Source organism: Saccopteryx leptura, chromosome 2, assembly GCF_036850995.1.
Source record: "Saccopteryx leptura isolate mSacLep1 chromosome 2, mSacLep1_pri_phased_curated, whole genome shotgun sequence".
Lineage (NCBI taxonomy): Eukaryota > Metazoa > Chordata > Mammalia > Chiroptera > Emballonuridae > Saccopteryx > Saccopteryx leptura.
Window position 1 is genome coordinate 381935642 of NC_089504.1, and position 23037 is coordinate 381958678.

At 51.6% G+C, this 23037-nt stretch overlaps 1 protein-coding gene across 2 annotated transcripts; it reads right to left on the bottom strand.

Annotated features, from left to right (window-relative positions):
• Positions 1-151: 151 nt before the first annotated feature.
• LZTR1 (leucine zipper like post translational regulator 1) lies at positions 152-23037 on the bottom strand. Of its 2 annotated transcripts, XM_066365426.1 has the most exons (21): positions 22720-23037; positions 22194-22256; positions 13772-13828; positions 11155-11234; positions 10681-10789; positions 10095-10178; positions 9122-9179; positions 7893-8032; positions 6547-6748; positions 5974-6129; positions 5046-5156; positions 4528-4620; positions 4249-4344; positions 4003-4168; positions 3618-3787; positions 3356-3512; positions 2394-2520; positions 2156-2305; positions 1411-1516; positions 1245-1325; positions 152-994 (listed from the first exon to the last, which is right to left on the bottom strand). In XM_066365426.1, the coding sequence occupies exons 1-21, from the start codon at positions 22917-22919 to the stop codon at positions 878-880; spliced, it is 2523 nt and encodes an 840-aa protein (XP_066221523.1). In that variant the 5' UTR covers positions 22920-23037; the 3' UTR covers positions 152-877. The 2 variants fall into 2 exon arrangements, with proteins under 2 accessions (XP_066221523.1, XP_066221522.1); XM_066365425.1 differs by having other exon boundaries at positions 152-1325.

Here is a 23037-nt window from a genome sequence, read left to right on the forward strand (position 1 = left end):
ACTACTGGCTCTAGGCTACCTCAAGTGGGGGCAGGAAGTTATTGACATGCATAGACCAATCCTAAGCAGTTGAGCCAAATGGCCAGCCCATGGCTTTGGGAAGGCCAAAGGCTGAGCCCAGAGCCCACCAGTGAGGACCACACGGGTAAGGTATATGTATAGTACATAGCACTGCTATGGCTTTAATGGAGGCATGTCTGTGACACAGAATACTTAGTGAAGGACAGATAAGGACCTGGAAGGCATCTTTGCTGACTTCTTGGCATAGCCCAGGGGCCTGATGTATAAACAAGTACATGGGATCCTGAAGCCCCTCTGGAATCCAGACCCAGATTGCCCTGGGCTGGGAGCTGAACTCAGAGCCCTTCACACCCTAAAATTCATCTTGAAGGGCACCAAAATTCATCTTGAATCAGGCTCCATCCACCCATCACTGTTGCCCATGCACAAGCTCCAGGTGACAGGAGGATCCCCTTACACTTTGGTAAGGGGGTGCTGTGTGACACCCCCCACACACACACAGGAGAAACCTTTTAGACATGACTGGCCTGATCCACAGTCATGCTGGGTCCCTACTGGGTGGGGGCCCCAAAGCCAGCTAGCTCTTTGGTAGGTTCTCCCCACCACTGGGCCCTGGCCAGAACCCCTGCCTCCTGCTGTGTCATCACTGAACCAGAGGAATACTAGCTTGGGGCCTGCTTCACCACCAGTTTTGGTGGAACCTGTCATTAGCAGTGAAACTCAGCTCTTTCTGAGGCTGTGGTCACTGTCCCTCAGCTGGCATGTCTGACCACTGTTGGAGGCCTGAGGGTTGCCAGCAGTTTTTGCAGGGCAAGCATAGTCATTCTTCATGTATGGGCTGGCACCACCTGGGCCCTCATATATCAGCGCCCAGCTCTGCACACTGCTTGTCAGAGATGTGGGAGGCCAGGGAGTCTATGATGTCGAGCAGCAGCTGCTGGCTCAGGGAGCGCAGTGTGGGCAACTTGGAGACCTGTGGGAGGTGACCAAAAGGCCAGAACAGGATGGAACTGGATTCATGTGAGGGCTGGGTAGGCTCCAAAGATGCGGTGAGGAGTGACCAGTGGGTGGGTGGCTCTGCTTGGTCATCCCCAGGGCCCACTATTGCAGAAGATAGCCCGATTCCAGGCACCCGCCCCCCACCTGGCCACGGCTGCTGCCATGAGAGACTGGGTCTTGAAGATGAGGGGTGAGCAGTGAGTACAAGCCAGGAGGGCCCTGACCTTAGTGAACTGGTGCACAATGATGTGCAGGCAGTGCCGCTTCATGTCCAGCGCCTGCGTCTTGTCAGCCGCTTCCAGGATCTGGAACAGCAGGTTCCGTGAGGTGCTGCCCCACCTCTCACCCACCCACCCAGGTTCAGGAGGCCAGTAGGCACAGGTGTACTACCTGCAGCACGTTCTGCACTGTCACATTCATCTCCAGGTTCTGCTTGCAGTACGCCTGCAGCCGGTTGTTGTAAAAGCCGTAGTAGTAGGGGGCCGCAAACAGGTAGCTGGGGGAGCTGGTTAAGGAGCTGCCACCAAAAGAACCATCCTCTTGCTCACCACCCTCCTCCTCAGGGAGAATGCATCTTGGGCCAAGGGCAGAGAAAACCTGAGACTGCACCTGCTCAGAACCAGGCGACCCACCTCATCAGCAGTGTCTGACAATCCAGGCAGAACGCAAATCCAGGCAGATCACTGACTTGATCTCTACATGGACTCCAAACTACTTAGGTCCCATGGAGAGCCAAATAACCATAAAATCCTCTTCTCAGGAAAATACCCATATGCAGCTTTCCAGAACAGAACTGTCCACAGTCTCCCAGAGTCCTAAAGGCCATCCTTGCACCCCATGTTCAGCTTCCCACTAAAGTGAAATGACCAGGAATCACGTTACATCCATGTGCTTGCCTGTCATAAAGCAATGACCAACCCCTTACTCTGAGCAATCATGACAGTCAAGAACCCATCTGTACCTCCTGACTACAAACCCCTTGGTGCCAGCTGACCAATGGCTTCAGAGAACCCTAGGAGAGCAGGCACCAAGAAATCCTCAGAATCACCAGGCAAAGACCAGCTAGCTGGGCTGCCCAAGGTGGTTGCTGGGAGCCCCATTGATGACCTGGGAGAGCCCTTGGGCATAAGGATGCAGTGAGTCCTCAGGAGGCATGTTGACCTCACCGTAGTAGATGTAGCGTAGCATGGACTCAAAGGCCTGCCTGCTGGGCACCATCTCCCCAATGGAAATGTTCACCTGCCCATCCTCGGGCATGAAGGACCGAAACATGGCCTCAAAGTAGCTGTAGACAAAGGATGGCAGAGGCCGGGCTCTCAGCGGATGCAGCCAGTGCCTGGGCCCAGCCTAGCCTGCAGTACACCCACACCCACCTGGAGCGGGCAGCCAGAATGGCCTTGTGGGCTGGTCGAGGGTGCCCATCCAGCAGCAGCGTGATGTCACAGAACTCTGCACCTGCCCCCTCCAGGTATGCCTTCATGTCCTGGATCAGAGACGTGCCTGGAGGAGCATGGGACCCTCAGCGGGCACCTCTTGCCCCTTAGTAGACCCTGATCCTAACTTGTGCCTCAGGGCTCTAGGGCACCCCCTCCTGCATATCTGCCCAATTTTCTACCATGAATGAACCTCCTCCAGACCAGAGGCTTCATTCTGGGCCTTGAGGCACCATTGCACCGTCATCAGTTCCAAACACGGCCCTCAGGCCTGCCCACACCCAAAATCTGATTGCCTAAACTCAGCCCACTGAGCCCTCCTCTGGGCCCAGCATGTCCTGTGTGCCTGCTGCTATGCGTCACCGGGAGCCAGTGACCAGGGGCAGCACAGGCCCCAGGGAGAGTTGGGGATGAAGGAGCTTTTGTCCTCTCTTCCCAGGCTAGGAGGACACAGAGAGACTGGGAGCATCTGAGGTCTGCGAGCTGTGCACACCCTCACTGGGCCCCAGACATACACCTGGAAGAGAGGCTTGGTGACTCATCACTGTGACGCTGAGCACATTGCTCACTTCAGAAACTTCCAGACCTGATGTCATTCAGGGAAGGCACCTTTGCCAGAGAAGTGCCCCATGTCACCTCCAGAAATGCGTTCAGAAGGTTCTCCACCCTCAGGCACACAGCCACTGTGGAAAACCCCATGGGCTGGGCGTTCTTCCTTCAACTGAACCTGAACTGCCTCCTACTTCACCCCTGCCCCGGTACCCAGGGATCACTCTGGGGTCCTCCCTGCACCCACCCCTCCTCCCCTGCTTAAGGGCCTGGCAGGTGATTTCATGGCTCCCAAATCTCAAGATGAATGCCACCTGGCCAGCCACTGGCACGGAAGGGATCAGGCTCCCTACCAATGTCCACAGGCTGGTCTGACGGGGTGCGGGGCGGTGGCTGCTGCTTCCGCCGAACTATCTCCACAATCAGCGGGGATGACAGGTGCTCGAACTCCTTCATCATGATCACCTGGTTGAAGTGGGACTCCTTCACCACGAAGTTCAAGCAGTGTTCCTGGGACAGACACGCCAGACAGGCAGTCATGGTCAGGCCTCAACCCCAACAGGGCACCAGACTGGGCAAGGGGCTTGTAGCAGTGGGCAGGGTGGGCTGAGGCACCTTTAGCTGGCCCAGCTGCAGCCTGGCAGCACTCTCGCACACAACCAGCACATTCTGAAGGTCCACAGAAGCCTCGATGTACTGCCGACACAGCTGCTCCAAGCGGCACAGCTGGAAGCTCAGCGCCAGCTTGTACACATCCATGATGAGCAGCACGTCCTCCACGTGGCCTGTACCCAAGAGCTCCCTGAGCCTTAGGGATCTTGGGCAGAGGGGAGGGGAGGACAGGGCCCAGGGCTCTTTCCATAGACAAGTGTGGGTTGGGGCCACTAGGCAGCAACTGAACCACGCACAGGTAATCTCAGTCCGAGTCTCAGGCTGCCCACTTGCAAGTAGGGCTCCTTGCACCCCACCCTGTTCCTACTCCACCCCAGCCCAGGCAGACCTTTCCTCGGGTATTTGATCTTGTCGGTGTAAAGGAACTGCATGAGCACCTCGAAGGGCCGGGCCTCGGCCTCTCGGATGGTCACACGCAGCAGGGGCAGCCGGGCCCCACCCATGGCAGTACCAGAGGCCTCCTTGGGAGCCAGAGCTGCCTCCTCTTCCAGCTTCTGTGGGAAGAGGATGGGGAGCTCAAGGGCACTACATGGATGCTGCTGCCCAGGCAGGGTCAGCCAGGGCAGCACCTCACCTGGGTTAGTCGCTCCCTCGCCTGCACTATCTTTCTGCGGAGCCAGCGACTTCGTGCTGTGACAATGGCCATGTGGCCCTGCACACATTCCTCCTTCTGCAGCAAAAATAACACCTTGGTGGAAGGACATAAGACCCTCTTCCCAAGGGGCAGAGGCCCAGCCAGCTAGGACAGGGGCCTGGGGACTCCAGGCACCACTGGGCAGACATTGTGCCTCTGGGTGCAAAGCCCCCACTCCTCTGCAAAGTGGGCAAGGCTGGGCACAGGAAGGGCACCCACCTCACCCAGCACAAACTCCACATCACAGAACTGGCGGCTCTCCCATAGGCGCCCATAGTCTTCATGGAGTGTGCACTTGGGATAACAGGAGAACTGTAGGAGGAGACCTGGGTGTTATCAAGTGAAGACACTGTCATCCCTGGCTTTGCGCCCTCCAGGCCACGGATGCCATTGAGGCGCCAATACCAAGCTCAGCCCAGCCTGGCTCCCTCCACTGACCCAGGTGGTTCCCAGTCCTCCACTGACTGCTGTGAGCCCCCACCCTGCCCCACAAGCCACACCCTGCACTGAGGTTCCTGACCACCTCAGCCCAGAGTTCCCTTCTCCACTCCAGCTGCCAGACTCCTCATGAAGGTGGCCACCCCACCAGGTGCAGCCCTGGCTCTGAACACCCTTGGACAAGTTCTACCCCTACCCACTGGGTCTCAGTTTCTATCATGGCCCATTCACCCTGGCTGGTCCTACTATAGAGTCAGCTCTTGAGGTGGTCGCCTGATCCTCGGGTCCATGAGCCCCACCTGGAACCTGTACATCTCCCCACTGCGGATGTTGTTGTCCACGGTGCCCCCGAAGATGTACATGGCATCTGAGATCACAGCAGCTGCATGGAAGAGCCTTCCGCTGGGCAGCTGGGTAGAGAGAGACAAGTAAGCAGGGAGGGAAGAGGCAAAGTTGGCCTTTCAGCAGGGGTCTGGCTGATGGCTGGAGTGGGCCATATTGTGGGCAAGGATGTGGCACCACTGGCCTTGAAGGAGGGGCTGGAGCAGGCCCAGGGACACAGCTGTAGGCACAGGACAGGAGGTAAGCAGGCAAGATGGGGCCCCTGTGACCAAATAGTGGACACAGCAGGTGCTCAGTCTCACCTGCTGTACCACATGGCCCAGCCAGTAGGGCATGAGCTCCTAGCCCTCAACTCATGTACCGTGTGACCCCGACAAGTATTTTTTTTTTTTTTGCATTTTTCTGAAGCTGGAGACAGGGAGAGACAGTCAGACAGACTCCCGCATGCGCCCGACCGGGATCCACCCGGCACGCCCACCATGGGGCGAGGCTCTGCCCACCAGGGGGCGATGCTCTGCCCATCCTGGGCGTCGCCATGTTGCGACCAGAGCCACTCTAGCGCCTGAGGCAGAGGCCACAGAGCCATCCCCAGCGCCCGGGCCATCTTTGCTCCAATGGAGCCTTGGCTGCGGGAGGGGAAGAGAGAGACAGAGAGGAAGGCGCGGTGGAGGGGTGGAGAAGCAAATGGGCGCTTCTCCTGTGTGCCCTGGCCGGGAATCGAACCCGGGTCCTCCGCACGCTAGGCCGATGCTCTACCGCTGAGCCAACCGGCCAGGGCCCCAACAAGTATCTTGCTGAGACTCAGTCTCCCCAGCTTTGAAGCGAGCTGATCACAGGCCAGGCTTCAGAGGGTGAGGGAGCAGTAACAAGGGTGTTAGCCCTCACCTCTGAGGCTGGTGGGGAAGCCTGCTTGGCATTGGTAGTGCCAAAGTCCAGGCCAAACACATCTCGGGACTTCTTGAAACTGCCTCGATCCTCGGAGGGCAGTGCAGGTACCTCTTCAGAAGCAGCCGCTCGCTCTGGCACCTCGGTCCCACCGACCTGGTAGGAAACATGTGAGTGCATAACAAGTCAGCAAGAGTCAGGCAGGCACCAGACATGACTTGCCACCCCCACCTAGAGTGCTGTGAAGACAGATGAGGATGAGGAGGGAGGAGCCACAGGATGAGGGCTGAGTTGGGCAGCCAGGGGAATATTCTCAGCACAATGCAAACATGATGGGAAGTGGACTCTTATAAGCCCACAGGCTGTAAGATGAACAGGCAGAGAGGCTCAGGGTTCAGTCAGGGTGGGTGTTCAGAGCTGAGGACATCCTGGCCTTGTTTCTGCTGGCTGGCTGGAGCCCTGGGAGTGCCCTGAGGCTGTTGAGGAGCAGGGGAGGAGGTGGGAGCAAGTGGGTCAAGAACACACCCCAGGGTACAGGCTCTGGGTCACCTCAGCAATACCTGCAGTGCTCACCTCACAGTCTGAACTGGGCTGGACAACCTCCCAGGTCTGGAAGTCTACGTCATAGCAGTGTAACTCGTTGGGCAGAGTGTTGTCAGCTGCGCCCCCAAATACGTAAAGGTGGCGGTCAAAGGCCACCATGGTGTGGCCATAGCGCCGCTGAGGGGGTGGCGGGGAGCCCCGAAGCAGGTGCTCAGTGGGGATGCGTGTCCACCTGGGGGCACATGACAAGGAACCAGTGCCAGGCAGAGGCTCCTTTTCTCCTGGGCTCCGAGGCCCCACCACCACAGACCCAGTCTGCAAAGTGCCTTGCAACCCCTGGGGACTGTCCAGTGAGGAAGGTGGCACCACACTGGTTCCACCCGATGGGGCCAAGAGTCACCCAATACCCATCTGGCTGTTGCTGGTGGCTGTGTCTTCCATGGTTTTCTTCCTACCTTGCCTCCTTTGCCCCAAGCTGCAGCTCTGACATGGGCCCAACTTCCTGCAGTCCTCAGCCCTATAGATGCACCTTCCTCAGCCTGCTCCACAGGTACCCCCGGGCCCCTGTGCAGCCCTCGGGCCTTGTGCCTTCCCCCAATACTGGAACCTCCCAGAGAACCTCCTTGCAGACCAGCCACCTGTCTACCTGGCCAGAGCCTGCCTGTCTATCCCAAACCCTCCAACATCTGGTTATACCAGGCCTCGACCCACAACCCTCACTTCTCCAGGTCTACCCCTGGCTGCTCTGAGCCCTCTATAACATCCACTGTCCTGAAGGCCAAAGCCAGGGTGGAGCAGCAGGCCTGTGTGCAGTGTGGCTATCCTCCCAGGCCTGGCTACCCCAGAACAGGAGAGTTGGACAGGCATCAGCAGGGTTTCCCCTGCCCAGGTTGCCCAGCCTTCCTCCTTGCTAGCTGACACCTGGCATCCAGGGCAGCTGCAAGTCTCCTCCTGAACCTTCCTGACCTACAGCCGAAACTCTATTTCCTCACCTCCACTAATTCCCAGAGCCAATGACCAACCCTCGCCTTAGTCCCCATCAGAGGGGTCAAGGGCTGGCTAGCAGTCAAGGATAGCATAGGACACGTACCTCTCCAGTCTTCTGCCATCATGAGATCTCTATGCCAGCCACATTTGTTACTGGTGACTGACCGACCATGCCATTCACGGGGCTGGGGTGGCCTTCACTCAGAGGAAGGCCCTATCTTGCTGTGCTACAGCCACACCCAAGAGGCCTGCAGGGGACTTGTGGCCTAGTCTGTACAAAGACACTGCACATCCCTGTCCCAGGAGGGAGGCAGCTGGTCCTACTTTACATAGGAGCTCACAAAGATGGTTCCAGATGCAGGCAGTCCACCCCCAACCAGGGCACTCACGTCTTGTCCTTAAATTCAAATTGGAAGAGGTTGTTGGTTATCTTGGCTCCACTCTGCCCTGAGAACACAAACATCTTGTCCCGGCACACGGCCACTGGGAAGTTGCAGCAGGATGGCGGAATCTCACCGCTCTGGACCACCTGTGAGGGCAGAGAAGCAGCTCAGCATGGGGCCCTCACAGGAACCGGTGCACACATCTGTGCCTGTATTGCTGAACTAGGCTGCTTTTTCTTTTTAAAAATTTTTTTAAATTATTTATTCATTTTAGAGAGGAGAGAGAAAGGGGGGAGCAGGAAGGATCAACTCCTATTATGTGCCTTGACCAGGTAAGCCCAGGGTTTCGAACCGGCAACCTCAGCATTCCAGGTCGACGCCTTATCCACTGCGCCACCACAGGTCAGGCCAGGACTGCTTTTATTCCTGGAATTTGTTCTGTGAATAAGCGTTCATATATCACTTTTTGCAGAACTTAAAGCCCTATATGTGGGCTAAAATCATTACTAATGGGGAAAGAAACTCCCCAGGGAAGACAATGGAGCAATGAGACAGATTGGTCCAAAAACAGCAGTCAGCAGGACAATGGGTGGCATGCCATCCTCCCTATGTTCAGATAAGGGAGGGTTATACCTGAACCGCACCAGTTACCTGTGACAGGCTGCCATCCAAAGCACAGAGGCTTTAGTCACTAGGTAACTGCCACTGGAATTTTTTTTTTTCCTGCCACTGGAATTTGTCATGAGGGCCAGGCAAGTCAGTAGGAAGAGCGAGGAGGAGGACAAGGCTAGGCTGTGGCAAGGGGAGTAAAGCAGCCTCCACCCAACCCCAGCCGACTCTAGTCCCCACTCCTCACCGCCCTGGCTCACCTCCCACTCTAGCCCCCACCCTCCCTGTCTCTCACCTCCCATCCTCCCCCTACCCCAGCCGCCACATGCCTCTTACCTCCTTGTGTTCCCCTACCCCAGCCGCCGCATGCCTCTTACCTCCTTGTGTCCCCCTACCCCAGCTGCCGCATGCCTCTTACCTCCTTGTGTCCCCTTACCCCAGCTGCCGCATGCCTCTTACCTCCTTGTGTTCCCCTACCCCAGCCGCCGCATGCCTCTTACCTCCTTGTGTCCCCCTACCCCAGCTGCCACATGCCTCTTACCTCCTTGTGTCCCCTTACCCCAGCTGCCGCATGCCTCTTACCTCCTTGTGTCCCCTTACCCCAGACCAGCCCCCCAGCTCCTTACCTCCTCCCAGCATGTGAGCTCTCGGTCCTGCAGGCCAATGGTCCACATGTCATTCAACCTGCATGGGGACAAAGGGGTTAGAATGCCCACTACTGGGGCTGGCTGTCAGGGTGGGCCTGAAACTGGTTAGGAGGGGTGGCTCCAGGGAAGAACAATTCATCATTTGGGACTCTGACCAGGGCACTCTGGGGCAGCCACAAAGGTGGAGCATCAGTTGGAGAAGCGTGGGGGCTGAGCTAAGGCCCTGTTGCGCCAGGCCTCTTCCCAGCCCAAGCAGGAAGAGAGGCATCATTCAGAGGAAGGCCTCATTCCTGACATCTAGAGCAGGGGACAGGGTCAGCCACTGGCTACTCCCTGAGGCTAAGAGAGTACTTCAGAGAGGCTACACTCACAGAAATTACACTGTTTAGAGTTTCAATAATGCTGAAGTTTGGGGGAATGAGCACATGCTGCTTTTGTAATCAGAAAGATACAACAAAGCCAATTTGCTAAAGGAGAAAAATGCCTATTACAGAGGGCAGAACTCTACTGTCCACTGTAGAGGAGGGACCGAGTCTGGTGCTGCTGCCACCAACCTGCTCACTCACCCCTTAGGGTCATTCCTTGCTGTGGGCCTGAGTATTCTCAGCCCAGCAATTCAAGGGGCCACCTCTCCCACCCCCCAGCTCTAATGACCCCTAGCTATTTGTTATGGAGACCTGCATGACCATGGGACAGGCTTGACGCCCCCTCAGACCCCCTAGGAGGGGCCTCAGGGGTGCCAGTTCTAACCACTGTGGGGGTTGGGCAGGGGCTCCATTCAGTGGGCATCACCTTCACCCTGCCTATCTTCCTTTTCCTCTCACCTCTGCCCACACACCCACCCTCCCAAGAAACCCCCAGAGTGAGTCCTCCAAGACCAAGAAGGCCCACTCTGTGCCCCAGTACACCAGGCAGCTCAGAAGCAGAGTGCACGGGCCAGGCCACCACCTACCTGGCATTGCCATCATAGCCAGCAAAGATCCATAACTTGTCACTGTATACCGTAGCACCATGGGCTGACCTAGCAACTGGCAACCTGAAGTATGAAGTAGGGAAGGAATGAGGTGCCACCCAGTGTAGACCCGAGCCTCAGAGCCCTACAAGACTGGTCCAATGGCCACAACCCTACAAGTCCCACCAGGCCCCAGGACTGCCGTATCCATATCTGGTGACACTGGGACTCCAGGGATGCCATTCAGGATATATAATACACAGCACTAGGGGCTGACTGAGCTCATGTGACACCAGGTAACTGATGAGGCATTCAGACATCCACAGGGTACAGAGTCCTCTCCCAGCCACTACCAAAATATTAAGGGGAGTGTTCACAAGCCAGGACCACTAAAGCACCCATCACAGGACATTCACTCCCTTCTAGTTTCTGAAATGAGGCAACCTAAGAGCTGGGAAGAGGCTGCAAACAGGTGCAGCTGGCAATTCGCACCAGCTCCCAGCTCCCAGGCCTCTCTAAGCCTCAGGCTCTCCATCATTATGCTAAAGCCCACAGACAACCCCCAGAGGTTTCAGCAGCCTCTCACCGTCCTTCAATTTTCCACTCCGTCCACTGGCCAGTTGCAAACTTGTATTCAAAGAGGTCATTTTTATTCTTCAAGTTAGAATTGGAATAAATGTCCCCAGTGTAACCCCCTGGGTAAAGAGAGAAAAACGGAGACACCCAAATGCAACATTTCAGAGTCCTCAAACCCCAGGAGGTGAGGGCAGATTCTGGCCCCATTGAAAATGCATTCTAGAACTCCCTCCGCACACCTGGAGAGCTCCTCCTAAGTGCCTGCCTCTGTGCTGGGCTCTGGGCACAGAGAGACCAGCAGGACTCTGTTCCCCATTCCTGGCAGGGAGGGAAAGACACCTTCTGGCCCAGTCAGAGGCAGACTGTTCCAACCCCAGGAGATCAGGCAGAGGGGTAGACAGAAAGGCCAGCCAAGCATAGCATGTGGGCCTGAGGCTTGCTGGAGGGCAGGGGATCCTGGCCTGGGAGGTGAGAGGCAGCTCACCAAAGACAAACATGCTGCTCCCATAGACCACGGCTGAGTGGTGGTAGCGGGGGGCTGGTGGGGTTCCTGTGGTGAAGGCCCTGGTGGGGGAACAAGAGGCAATCAGTGTCAGCAGTATTTTGAAGGTAATACTTGTTTCATTATAGAAAATCCTTAGAAAGTCACCAACAAAGAACCAAAAATCTGCCAGACCAGGCGGTGGCGCAGTGGATAGAGCATCGGACTAGGATGCGGAAGGACCCAGGTTCGAGACCCCAAGGTCGCCAGCTTGAGCGCGGGCTCATCTGGCTTGAGCAAAAAGCTCACCAGCTTGGACCCAAGGTCACTGGCTCCAGCAAGGAGTTACTCGGTCTGCTGAAGGCCCCTGGTCAAGGCACATATGAGAAAGCAATCAATGAATAACTAAGGTGTCACAACGAAAAACTGATGATTGATGCTTCTCATCTCTCTCCATTCCTGACTGTCTGTCCCTATCTATCCCTCTCTCTGACTCTCTCTCTGTCCCTGTAAAAAAAAAAAAAAAGGCCCTGGCTGGTTGGCTCAGCTGGTTGGCTCAGTGGTAGAGTGTCGGCCTGGCGTGCAGGAGTCCCGGGTTCGATTCCCGGCCAGGGCACACAGGAGAAGCGCCCATCTGCTTCTCCACCCCTCCCCCTCTCCTTCCTCTCTGTCTCTCTCTTCCCCTCCCACAGCCGAGGCTCCATTGGAGCAAAGATGGCCCGGGCGCTGGGGATGGCTCCTTGGCCTCTGCCCCAGGTGCTAGAGTGGCTCTGGTCGTGACAGAGCGAGGCCCCGGAGGGGCACAGCATCGCCCCCTGGTGGGCAGAGCTTCCGCCCCTGGTGGGCGTGCCGGGTGGATCCCGGTCAGGCGCATGCGGGAGTTTGTCTGACTGTCTCTCCCCGTTTCCAGCATCAGAAAAATACAAAAAAAAAAAAAAAAAAAAAAAAAGAGTCAAAAATATTAGTACTAAAATGTATCCATAATTACTTTGATAGAAACCACTGTCCATACCTGGAGGTTTCCCCACACCTTCCTATGCATATTGTGCCTTTGACTGATTTTTTAAAATGGAATCATGTAGATGTTTTGTAATATGCTTTCTCAACTAAACAGTAGACTGTGAGAAGCTTAAAGCTTTTCTGGAATCACCATTACCCCATTCTCACAGCTGCACTGTATTCTGCAGCATGGGTGGTCCACAAATTTTACTTGTCAAATTAAAAACCCATTTATACTGCTTTCTTGCAGCTGCTCCTTTACAGTTTTATACTTAAGCATTTTTTAACAGTGAATTATAAAGTCTTCAGAGTAATTTTTAAAATGTATTTGTAGCCTGACCAGGCAGTGGTGCAGTGGATAGAGCGTCGGACTGGGATGCAGAGGACCCTGGTTTGAGACCCCGAGGTCGCCAGCTTGAGCGCGGGCTCATCTGGTTTGAGCAAAAGCTCACCAGCTTGAACCCAAGGTCGCTGGCTCCAGCAAGGGGTTACTCGGTCTGCTGAAGGCCCGCGGTCAAGACACGTATGAGAAAGCAATCAATGAACAACTAAGGTGTTGCAACGCGCAATGAAAAACTAATGATTGATGCTTCTCATCTCTCTCCGTTCCTGTCTGTCTGTCCTTGTCTATCCCTCTCTCTGACTCACTCTCTGTCTCTGTAAAAAAAAATGTATTTGTAACTATTAGTCATATTTCCAAATGAAGTGTGAGAGAAACAACATAGAAATATCTGTGACAATCCCAGTGCTACCCAGGTCTCCTGGGCAAAGGGTAGGTGGCACAGTGATGCCAGCATGGTGTGCCAGGTTCAGCAGCTGTGGGTCCTGAGCCTGACATTCTCCTCTGTCAAAGGAGGCAGTCTGACCCCACCCACAGGGCTGCTGGGACTGCGAGGGCTTTGCACAGAGTTCCTGGAAAGAGCGTGGTATTCAAGGGGCTCAGTGAATCTGTGCTTCTGCACAAACAGATGGCAGAGTTCAAGTGGAAGCTTAGTACCTTCTAATCTCAGGATCTATTTCTTCCCCTAAGTTGTGAGATGCTCCCAGTCATAGGCTGGACTGCAGGCACAAATATATAGTGCTCAGAGAGAGGGCAAGTGTCTTGTGCAAGGCTACACAGCTGGGGAGGTCATCTGCAGGACAGAGGCCAGGGTTCACATGATGCCCACTGCCTGTTTGGGGTCTCTTGGCAGAGGATGGGACCAATGGGTTAGGAAGGGGAGAGGAGCCCCTGCAGCAGCAGAGTCCATCCTGTAAGGACCCATCAACTTAAGGCCCTCTGTGCTCACTCCAGCCCCGGACCTGAGAGATAGGCTTGGTGACTGAAGGGCCCTCCTGGGACAGAATTTGAGGACCCACAACCAATCAAACAGATCCCCTAATTAGCAGGATTGAGAATAATAAATCTCAGTCATGGACCAGAAAAGAAACCTAAGAGATAGAGGGAACACTGAGAGAGGTGCTGGGCTGACATGGCGGTAGGGGGAGTGGGTTGTTCTTTCTTCTTTGCCGTTTCTCTCTACCTTTCCAGGAATGTGACTCTGCTGGCAATCAGGGCCCCAAACAGTGCTACTAAGATCTAGGAGGAAGATCAGGGAGCAGGACTGCAGGAGCCACCTACCTGCACCAGGAGCAGTCCTTCACATCAAACCGCAGGAGGTCATTGAGCATCGTCTTCCTGAAACAGCCAGGGAGAAGTGGGCTCAGTCCCGGTCTGCTCTGCAGGCTGCTGCCCAGCCAAAACCCAGAAGATGGACACTGTAGCCCAGGAGGTAGGGAGGTTATTTTGGAGGATTTAGCCAGGGCCAGACAACCAGCTGATGCCCAGGACCAGATGTGGGACCAGAGAGGTCACCAGAGCTTCAAAGGAAGCTCCTAGCTGCCTACTGGGAATCAGGACCAAAGCATGACTCTGGCCAACTCACAGATGACTTGAGGGCTCACACCGCACCCCACTGCCATATCTCAGGGCCCCCTACTCTGAGGCTATGCCACCACAATGCAGATGCTTGCCCACATCTCATGGAAGGCCTCTTCCCTTCTCTCTGATCTTCCTGCCACCTCTTTCTCACAAAGTCAGTATAACAATTACATTAAAGATGCAATAAAGCAAGTGGCCTGACCTGTGGCAGCAGAGTGGATAAAGTGTCGGCATGGAATGCTGAGGTCGCTTGTTAGAAACCCCGATCTTGCCTGACCTGTGGTGGCGCAATGGGTAAAAGCGTTGACCTGAAACACTGAGGTCGCTGGTTTGAAACCCCAGGCTTCCCTGGTCAAGGCACATGTGGGAGTTGATGCTTCCTGCTCCTCCCCTCGTCTCTCTCTGTCTCTCCTCTCTCTCTCTCTCTCTCTCTCTGTCTCTCCCTCTCCTCTCTAAAATGAATAAATAAAAAATTAAAAAAAAAAAAAAAAAAAGAAACCCCGATCTTGCCCGGTCAAGGGACATACAAGAAGCAACTACTTTGAGTTGATGCTTCCCACTCCTACACCCTTCCTCTCTCTCTCCTCTAAAACCAATAAATCAAATCTTAAAAAACAAAACACATAAAAAAACGGTGATGGATACAGAACATAATATACAGATGATACGTTATAGAATTATACATCTAAAACCTATATAATTTTATTAACCAATGTCACCCCAATAAATTCAATATCAATAAGTAAATAAATAAATAAGATATAACGAAACAGAAAACAAATCTACTGGCCATAGCACCACCTAACACAACAAGCATGTTACCATCCAGCCCTTGTCACTAAGAGGGAGAAAAGGTGTCAACCTAATAGGAGTCCAGACCCCACTGCACAGCAGGCCAGGCCAGGCCTGTGCTGGGTGCCTCTCTAGCTCAGTCTGTACGAAATGGCTCAGCTTCCTAACTCCCTTTACAGAAGAGGAAACAGCCTGGGAGATAGGAAGCCAGGAGCTGGGAAGCAGAGGTGTGACAGTAATTCCTCCCCTCTCCCATCTGCCCCTTACTCCACTTCTCCCTCCCCCTTCAGGGCTGCAGGTTTATCTTCCTTTGTACCTAGGAAGTTGAGAAAGTTACAACTTGATTGAGACAAGTTAGTACCCTATTTCTTAGTATTACATGGTAGCAAAAATATTTCTCCTTGTTGTTACACAGTTTCTATTACAGGACACTTCTGAGTATGTGTTCCCACCCACTGCCCTGTACTGGATGGACATCAGGCCATTTCTGGTTTGGGGATTTCTCATTAAGGTTCTAGTAAATGTCTTTTTTTTTTCTTTTTCTTTTTTGAGAGAGAGAGGCGGGGGGAGGGAGGGAGGAAGGAAGGGGGTAGAGAGAAAGAGAAACATTGATTTGTTGTTCGACTTATTTATGCATTCACTGATTGATTCTTGTATGTGCCCTGACGGGGGATCAAACCTGCAATTGGTGTATCGGGACAATGTTCTAACCATCCTGAGCTACCTGGCCAGGGCATCCAGTAAATGTCTTTATTTCATTCATGTGACAAACATTTGTTGAATTGTTTGGGTGCCAGGATACAGGCCCTGCCCTAGAGGAGACAGATAATAAACATGTGTTCTCTGGGACCAATGGAGCCAGAAAGAGGTGCAGAAGAGGAGGGGAGGGTCACTAATTGATTCAGTTTGTTGAGGTTGTCAGGAAGGCCTCACTCATGGGTGATTCAAAGGGGAGGAGGAGGGTGAGCAGGAGGTAACAGCCAGTGCTAGGGCCTTAGCAGGATACTTAATACAGTCAGAACACAGCAAGGCAGCTGTGTGGCTTCAGTGCAGTGCAGGACGAAGGCAGAGGAGCAGTAGGCCACACTGACTGCCAGGAGGGCTGAGGTGCTTTTAAGCGAGAGAGAAACAGACAGAGACAGAGACAGGAAGGAAGAGAGATGAGAATCATCAACTTGTAGTTGTGGCACTTTAGCTTGTTCATTGATCACTTCTCATATGTGCCTTGCCTAAAGGGTATCCAGCCAAGCCAGTGACCTCTTGCTCAAGACAGTGACCTTGGGATCAGGTTGATGATCCCAAGCTTAAGCTGGTGACTTCGGGCTTTTGAACCTGGGTTCTCAGCATCCCAGGTTGACACTCTATCCTCTGTGCCCCTGAGGCTTTTAATCAGAGATGTGGGGAGACATCCCAGAGTTATGAGCCCAGGAGGAACATGCTCTGATTTGCATTTTCTTTCTTTTCTTCCTCTTCTTCTTTTTTTAAGATTTTATTTATTGATTTTAGAGAGAGAGAGAGAGAGAGAAAGAGAAAGGTGGGGAGGAGTGGGAAACATCAGCTTGTAGTTTCTTCTTGCATGTGCCTTTACCGGGTAAGCCCAGGGTTTTGAACTGGTAACCTCAGCTGTAGGAGACTGCAAGTGGCAAAGCCCCTTGAACATGTAAGTTTCAAATTCTGTGAAACTACATGTCCTGGTTTTCATCCTGGAAAATCTTGGTGTCAGAGGCAAATGAGATGTACCAGTGTTTCAGTTCATATTCTTTAACATTTGCCATTGGGAAATTTTACCATCTGTTTTATCAATATGACTTTTTTAGCACTGGTAATTGTTAATCAAGTTATTCTAAGTATTCCTAGAGAACTTTTAGCCTTTTTCAAAAGGTTAACAATTGAGCATAATTTCTATAAATGGTTGATTGAATTTTTCTGAAGTACAACCATAATGCTATTTCAAGAAAAATGTTATACACTAAACTAAAATGATGAAATGTTTATGTAGTATTAGGAATGGACCAGGAATGCTTTCTGGATTAAAAAAGCAAAACAAAAAACTTAAAGTTTAGTATTTATTATTTGGTAAACAGATTTTAAGGCAATGCTAGCAAGAAATTAATAAAACTACCTTATTTTATATTTCATTTAAGATAAGGTAGAGGACCTTAAGCTAAGGCCCATATTTGGTCATTATTTTACTATTAAAAGGAAAGAAAAAAAGTGAGGTATAATCTAAATGGTGCATATGAGAAAACAGACAATGCTTAGCAACAATGCAATCTTTTAATGTGTATATCTTAATGCTAAACTGGAATAAGATGGATGACTAGTCTTCTCTTTTAAGAGGAATTGGAAACTGATAGATAACATATATTCTAAGTCTGGAGATGGGTTTTGCAGTTAGTTGCTTTTCAAATCTATAGTTTCTGTCATCTTTTCCAAAACATTTCCGAAGTAGTTACTACTGAATGTAGTTAATTCAATTGGCTTAATATGGTGATATAATAAATCACTTATAAAATTTTAAACATCAAGTAGACATTTAGAAAGGCCATTCTATATACTTGCTCTGCGAGAATGCATTCTTAACGATATGTAGCATTTCGGCTTTCATTATGTTGTTCATAGCCTAGTAGGAACAGATAAACTTTAATGTTCAACTCATTCTTAGCATTTTTTTCCTCTTAACATAGGCTTTCTGGCCTAATTTTGGAAAACTACTTTTCTTTTGAAATGTTTCTGAATGGTCATCCAGTTTACCAAAACTTCCAGGTCTAGTGCTAGCTACGGTTGACTGTATTTTCTTCATTTTCTCGTTAGCCCAGTGTTATTAAGGTAAGCAAGAAAAATGAAGTATGCCAACTTTTATTAAAGCATTTAAGGAAATTGTGGCAGCTTTAGTAGGCTGTCTAGTTTTCTATTCTTTAGCCAAGGGAGAGCCAGGACAGGTTTTGGATACTAGACACATGCTTGTACTACTGCCATTTTAGAAAGCTCTGATGTGAATTCAGATTATACCTCTGTTACTTAAAGCCAACAATTTTAAAACAGTAGTTTTACTGGCCATTTGAACTCTTTGTATACAGTGTCAATTTTAAAAAGGGGGGGAGGGGGGAGTCATGCCCTCAAACTCCTACAAATCTTCTTAATCATGCTTTTTAATTTTTTTTTGAATACTGATGCACAGGGCCATTCAGTGGCCGAGATACTCTGGAATCCAACAAGGAAAGCCTTCCTTGAAGTACAATGGAAGGACACGTTCACAGGAATAAGGCAAGGGCCAGACCCTGTTCTCCTGTGGGTCTGAGGATATGTGTGTTTTTCCTAGGTCTGCTGAGGCTCCTTGGTGGATTCCTGAATCTTTGGTAAGACACCATGAGTCAGGAGGAGAGATTAACCCATAAAAGCAATTATATAAGACTTATTTTACTTTAAAAATTTTTTTTGAACATTTCTTCCTCAGGACTTGCTGCAGCTAAGAGGCATTTTATACCAGCCAAGCAACAGCCTAAGTCTCTCATGTTATACCGGGATATATTAAGTGGCCCTAAGTGACAAAATTCAATTAAATTACTAACTTGGGGGGAAGAGTATGTTCCAATTTTGTCATCAACAGGTCCTCTTGGAATGCCAGCAAGGAACAAGGAACGTGAAGCCTCATCATGGATTGACATCAGCCTCTAGAAAGCAACCTGGTTCCAGAAATCCAGAATGCCCATTAAGCTTAAGGCAGAAGCTTAATGCACTGGAGGCAGTGGTCTTTGGGACTTGAACGCTAGCTGCAGAGTATGAGAATGTGACGACAGTTTCAGTGTCATGTGGACTTTTCCTGAGTGTGACTCCTGCTCCTTGTGACAGTTCTCAATGGGACTGAACTGGGGTTGCGCTGCATCTACAGGGAATGTGGAAGGGTGATGGTGTCAGCATGGACTTGCATCAATATACAGTGTGTCCATAAAGTCATAGTGCACTTTTGACTAGTCACAAAAAAGCAACAAAAGACGATAGAAATGTGAAATCTGCACCAAATAAAAGGAAAACCCTCCCAGTTTCTGTAGGATGATGTGGCAGCATGTGTGCATGCGCAGATGATGACATAACACCGTGTATACAGCGGAGTAGCCCACGGCCATGCCAGTTGAGATGTGACGGTACAGAGGAAAGTTCAGTGTGTTCTGTGGCTCGCTAAATTCGAATCCGTGACCAAAGTGCAACGTGAATATCGGCGCGTTTATAATGAAACACCACCACATAGGAATAACATTACTCGGTGGGATAAGCAGTTGAAGGAAACCAGCAGTTTGGTAGAGAAACCCCGTCCTGGTAGGCCATCAGTCAGTGACGAGTCTGTAGAGGCTATACGGGATAGCTACCTAAGGAGCCCTAAAAAATCTGTGTGTGAGCCCGCATCGAACTGCACTGAATAGGTATGAAACTGGGAGAGTTTTCCTTTTATTTGGTGCAGATTTCACATTTCTATGGTCTTTTGTTGCTTTCCTGTGACCGGTCAAAAGTGCACCATGACTTTACAGACACATTGTATTGACATTCAGAACAACAAAGACTCTATTATAGATCCTGCTGTATTGACTAAGAATTTGCTTGATAATCTAAAATACTTTAATCCCTTTAATGTATTAGGATACTTGTTTGGATATCTGTTAGCACTGGCTATACTAATTTTTTTTTTTTTTTTAGATTTTATTTATTCATTATAGAGAGGAGAGAGAGAGAGAGAGAGAAGGGGGGAGGAGCAGGAAGCATCAACTCCCATATGCGCCTTGACCAGGCAAGCCCAGGGTTTCGAACCGGCAACCTCAGTGTTTCCAGGTTGACGCTTTATCCACTGCGCCACCACAGGTCAGGCGGCTATACTAATTTTGTGTTTACTCTGTATTTTTCCAGTCTGCCTCTAAATTGGAATCTGGGAAACTGGGAAATCAGATGAGTGCAAATCTCAGCACACAAATTAAAATTTTATTTTATTTTATTTTTTTGTATTTTCTGAAGTTGGAAACAGGGAGGCAGTCAGACAAACTCCCGCATGCGCCCGACCGGGATCCACCCGGCATGCCCACCAGGGGGCGATGCTCTGCCCATCTGGGGCGTTGCTCTGTTGCAACCAGAGCCATACCTAGTGCCTGAGGCAGAGGCCATAGAGCCATCCCCAGCGCCCGGGCCAAGTTTGCTCTGATGGAGCCTTGGCTGTGGGAGGGGAAGAGAGAGACAGAGAAGAAAGAGAGGGGGAGGGATGGAGAAGCAGATGGGCACTTCTCCTGTGTGCCCTGGCTGGAAATCGAATTCAGGACTCTTGCACAGCAGGCCAACGCTCTACCACTGAGCCAACTGGCCAGGGCTAAAAATTTTTTTAACAGGGAGGATATGTGGGAGACTGCAAGTGGCAAAGCCCTTTGCAGTTCAAGGCTTAGCAAAAGGCTAAGTTCTCCCCCTCACAGCTCTATATTAGTTATTAAGCTGAGTATTTGCACTCATCCCAACCCCCCACCTCACTTGCTTGGTTAAGTTGCTAGAAGCAATTAACATGCCCTTCCTCTCACCCCTTGTTTGTTCTGATGTTGGATATTGGTTGATTTCAGTTATGCAGGGTGGAAGGTTTCTGCACTTGGGAGAATTCTTGGGTTGCCTTAGAGATGTGTGACTTTGTATGGAGACTTCCTTATTTGCATATGGCTATATAATAAAGCAAACCAGGGGCTGTTTTGCTCTTTCTTACCATCAGCTTGCAGAGGCCTCCCGATCCCATCCTATTTCTCTTTAAGTCTATTTTCTTCATTCCGCATCATTCTCACTCAGGACTTGGAATTACTAGCCCTGCTGGTTTGTGGCACTCAGCATTCCAGGTTGAATGCTTTATCCACTGTACCACCACAGGTCAAACTGACTTGCATTTTCAAATGGATCCCTCTGGCTATTCATAGGGAAGAGACTGTGGGGAAGATAGGCTAGAAGCCAGGGGGCCAGGCCCAAGGAGACCCTTCGCCCATTCTAGAGGACCTCATAGGATTTTGCCTACCCCATCAGCTCCCCCATGGAGTCCTGCAAGACCATGGCTGCAGCACCAATCCAAGTCCAGCCCTTGTCAGACTTCAGGCCAGGCTGTGGTTGAGAGGCAGGAATGGGACTCAAAATAGGACGGGTCGTGTGCAAACACTGCACTCTCAACACAGGGAAACTTCTGTGCTGAGCCCCTCACAGAGTGAGGGTGCTCACTCACCCTCAGGAGCACCCTGCAAAAACAGCACATGTGGCCGCCCCATATACAGAGAAGGAGACCAGAGTGCAATGAGTGCTGTTAAGCCACCTTCTTGAGCCCAAAGCCACAAAGCTCTAACTTGAACTGAGCCCTGCCTGTCCAAGAGACCAAGCTTCAGCCTCATATCCAGCAGGCTCCCAACCCTCTAAGGTGCCTGATGGGCATTCCTGGCCTTTCCTGAGCACATCAACAAAAGAATGAAGGCGAGAAACCCTGTTCAGACCCAAACTCAGTACTATTCTCCCATCTCCAGGCCATTGCCCATGTTGATCCCTTTGCTTGTCACACTTTTCCTCTTATGCATTGCTCACTGTTACTCATCTCTCAAGGCATCAACCATCTACAAAGGCTTCCCTGACAGGACCAGACTGTCTTCTCCTCATCCCATGTCTGTTGCACCTGTGCCAGTGCCCAGTATTTGTCATGGCCTAGCCCACACTAAGAGAGCTTTTTCCCTCTGAGGTCCAGCTCCTGGGGAATAGGTCAAAGGAAAACATGCCAGGAGAATAAGCAGCTGCACACACCAAGGTTTCACCTTGGCTACTATCTTCCAGCAAAGAAAACCAGCCACAGATTAACCGGGAACAGTTCAGGGGATAAAGGTTTGCTCACCAACACATCAGGTCATTGCCAAAAAAGTTTTTTGTTTTTGCCAAGAACTTATAGCAATGTGAAAAAAAAACTTCCAAAAAGTGAAAAATGTGGGAATAAATGAAACTGCTCTCCATACCTTCTCAAGTGCCATGTGAGCATGTGAATGAGGCGGCCCAGAGAGAAGTGCAGGGAAGGAAAAGTGCCTGGCATGGTGGCAGCCAGGGTAGATGTGTTTCTTTCAAGGATGTGTCCACTCAAACAGAACAAGAGGAAAATTTCTGTGTCCTGAGCATGTGCTACCCACTGGATGCTGTGCTGAGGGCCTTAAGTTCAGGGGACCTCAAAGACTGGGAAACTGAGACTGAGTGCTTAGCTAACATTTGTAAAGATAGTAGTCGAGTTGGAGAAGCCCAGTCCAAACCACCATGTTTCTCCCTCTCTAGATCTAAACACCCCAGTCTTACTCACCCATTGTCTCCACCAAATACATAGATGGCATCTTTATAGGCTACCACTGTGTGCTTGCTGCGCCTGGAAAGAAAGCAGAGGTGGGCAGTGGTGAGGCCAGGACCCTTGAGGGGCACAAGGAATGAGACCAAGCACCAGGGCTGCCACAGAAGATGGATAGCACCTCTCCAATACCAAGATTAACAGACACCACTAAATTCCACCAGTACCCCCAGAAACCTAGCATATGGGGACCACAACACCACCCTGGGACTTTCTGGATTCCTTATCCCATTGCAGAGCACCTGGGACCCCAGCTGAAGACCCACAAACACAATATAATTCTATCACCTGGCCCCTGGCCACCCCACTTCAGGACTCCTTCAAAAACCCCCGCCACTGCCTTGGGCTTGTACTGGGCAGCACCACTCCTCCCACCATTACTAGATCCCGCTCCAGAAGACCAAGCACCAGCTTTGCCCCTGGAATCCGCCATAAAACCCTCTCAGACAACTCCCATCCCCAAGATCCCTCAATCACGCCGTACCGAGCCCCCACGAACTCGTCGCAGGGTGGGAGGCGCCGCCAACGATGCACTGTCTCAAAGGGCCCGAAGTTGAGCGTCAGGTACTCGACACTGTCTGAGCAGCTGTGGTCGAAGTCCACGCTCGGGGCTACTTTGGACCGCGCGCCGCCTGTCAGAGCCCCGGCCCCGATCGGGCCCCCCGAGCCACCCGTCCCAGCCATTCTAGGTCCACGCCGGATCGGTCACCAGATCCGCTGGACGTGTGGCCACCGCCCTGAGCCGACCCAAGGGACTACATTTCCCGGCTAGCACTGGGCTGACGGCGCGGAATTTCCGACT

Bases quoted from the DNA above. Each gene is read 5' to 3' on its own strand.
- LZTR1 (XM_066365425.1), bottom strand. From the start codon at position 22,919: ATGGCTGGGACGGGTGGCTCGGGGGGCCCGATCGGGGCCGGGGCTCTG. The intron at 11,235-13,771 runs GTAGGTGGCTCC...TTCCCCCACCAG, and splicing joins AAGGACTGCTCCTGGTGCAG to GGCCTTCACCACAGGAACCC. The intron at 2,521-3,355 runs GTAGGGAGCCTG...ATGCTCCTCCAG, and splicing joins AGACCAGCCTGTGGACATTG to GCACGTCTCTGATCCAGGAC.